This window comes from Orycteropus afer, unplaced genomic scaffold (genome assembly GCF_000298275.1).
Source record: "Orycteropus afer afer isolate SDZICR_OR568_19922 unplaced genomic scaffold, OryAfe1.0 scaffold00018, whole genome shotgun sequence".
Taxonomy (NCBI): Eukaryota; Metazoa; Chordata; class Mammalia; order Tubulidentata; family Orycteropodidae; genus Orycteropus; species Orycteropus afer.
Window position 1 is genome coordinate 1,942,899 of NW_006921605.1, and position 1,679 is coordinate 1,944,577.

A 1,679-nucleotide genomic window follows, 5' to 3' on the forward strand; every position below is an offset into this window, starting at 1 on the left:
GGGGGTGGGGCCAGCAGCCTGAGCACCCCGTGTTCCCATTAGGACTTGGGGAGCGCCCTGTTCTCAGATGCTATGTCGCCACTGCCTGCCGCCCGGACCCTCCGCCCGCTGCCTTCTGCCGGTATGGGACATGCCCCTTGGGTGGGTTTATGCCTTCTCCCTTTGAGTGCTGTGCGGGGCTCTGAGGCCCTGGGTATGTGCTGGGGGCAGCCACGGCACTGACCCAGGTCTTCCTCCCACCAGGCATGGGCTCCCAGCCCCAGCCCCACAGTGCCCTGCAGGGCTTTGGCTACAGCCAGGAGACGGGCCGTGCAAGTGAGTGCTGTGGGCACCCCTCAGTGACAGGGATGGGAGCTGGCGCCGGGCATGGCGTGAAGTGGGGCACTGACCTCGGGAGGGGTGGCCGCTCTGTCCACCTGGGTCTGGTCTTCTGCTGGGCCATGAGGAGGGCGGAGTGGGGACAGGTAAGGAGGGCGGGGCTGGCACCATCTCCTCTCCCCCTCGGCACAGGCTCAGCCGGGGAGGCCCTCCTCTCCACCATCCAGAAGGCTGCGGAAGTGGTGGCAAACGCCATGCGTCCTGGACACGAGTGGCCCAGCAGCCAGAGGCCTGCATCAGGGGGTGACACCTACCAGCCCGCTGTGACGCCACCAGCCTGCCCTGGCCACCCACCTCCTAGGAGGCCATCCGCAGGGGTCAGCCCGGGTGCCCGAGGTACCACAGCCAGCACCTCCTTGGGGTGTGGCTGTCAGCTCTGACAGCCTGTGGAGCAAGTCTGGGGCCTGCAGCACAGTGTGGGGGACACTCCGGGGACCGGAGAGGCCTCCTAGCCTCAGAGCAGCATCAGTGCTCCCGACGCGGGGGTACGGTCCTTCTCGGGGACCTGCAGCAGGGGTGTTTTAGTTTCCTCCCCAAAACATCGCGTGGGGTGACTCCACAACCGAGCAGAAGCCTCAGGGGCACCATCTCTGCCCAGCGCCTCTGTACTCGATGGTGGGGCCAGCACCAGCCAAGCCCGCAGCCACCCACTCTGAGCAGGAGCTTGGACATCTCAGCCCGAGGGCACTGTCCTGGGGACCCAGCCTCCATTCAGGGTCCATCCCTGGGTCCAGGCTGCTGGGGCACTGTGTCCGGGCAGGGCCCGCCTCCAGGAGCTCGCGCCTTGGGGTAGCAGGCTGTGCTGCAGCAGAAGAAGCAAGACATAGTGGGGCCCAGGGGGGAAGTGTGGACACGTGACCAGGTGGATGCGCACTGTGTGGATGCCGCTGTGCAGGGGCAGCCCCTTCTTCCTGTACCCCATGCCAGGCCAGGGCGGGCCTGTGCCAGCAGCCATACCCGTGACCCCCATCCCAGAAGCCCAGGCTCGATGCTTGCAATCTGCCTTGATCTCTTTTCGCTTGTTTATGTATTTTGGGGTCCGGGCCAAGATGGCTGCCCTGTCCCAGCTCAGGACACGGCTCCTCCCAGGCCGTTCAGAGAGGCGGTGAGCGGCAGGCAGGGTGTGAGACAGACAAGCTGGGTCTGACCTGCCTCCTGCCTCTTCCAGCCACGCGACACCAGCCAGGGCAACCCGGCGGTGGCTGGGAGGAGCCCGACAGCAGCCCCAGCTCCCAGGGGTCTTCCCAGGAGAATGGCATCCACAGCCAGGCCTCAGACTCCAGCAGTGGTTGTGTCAGTGA

The 1,679-nt window shown here is 66.2% G+C and overlaps 1 protein-coding gene across 1 annotated transcript in view; it reads left to right on the forward strand.

Annotated features, from left to right (window-relative positions):
• The window catches only part of TEPSIN (TEPSIN adaptor related protein complex 4 accessory protein), a 7,210-nt gene that overhangs the window by 2,702 nt on the left and 2,829 nt on the right, over positions 1-1,679 (forward strand). The window contains exons 2-5 of the mRNA XM_007959815.1: positions 43-121; positions 244-315; positions 511-714; positions 1,547-1,671. Of these exons, the coding sequence (XP_007958006.1) occupies positions 43-121; positions 244-315; positions 511-714; positions 1,547-1,671 (480 nt within the window). The remainder of the gene's footprint in view (positions 1-42; positions 122-243; positions 316-510; positions 715-1,546; positions 1,672-1,679) is intronic.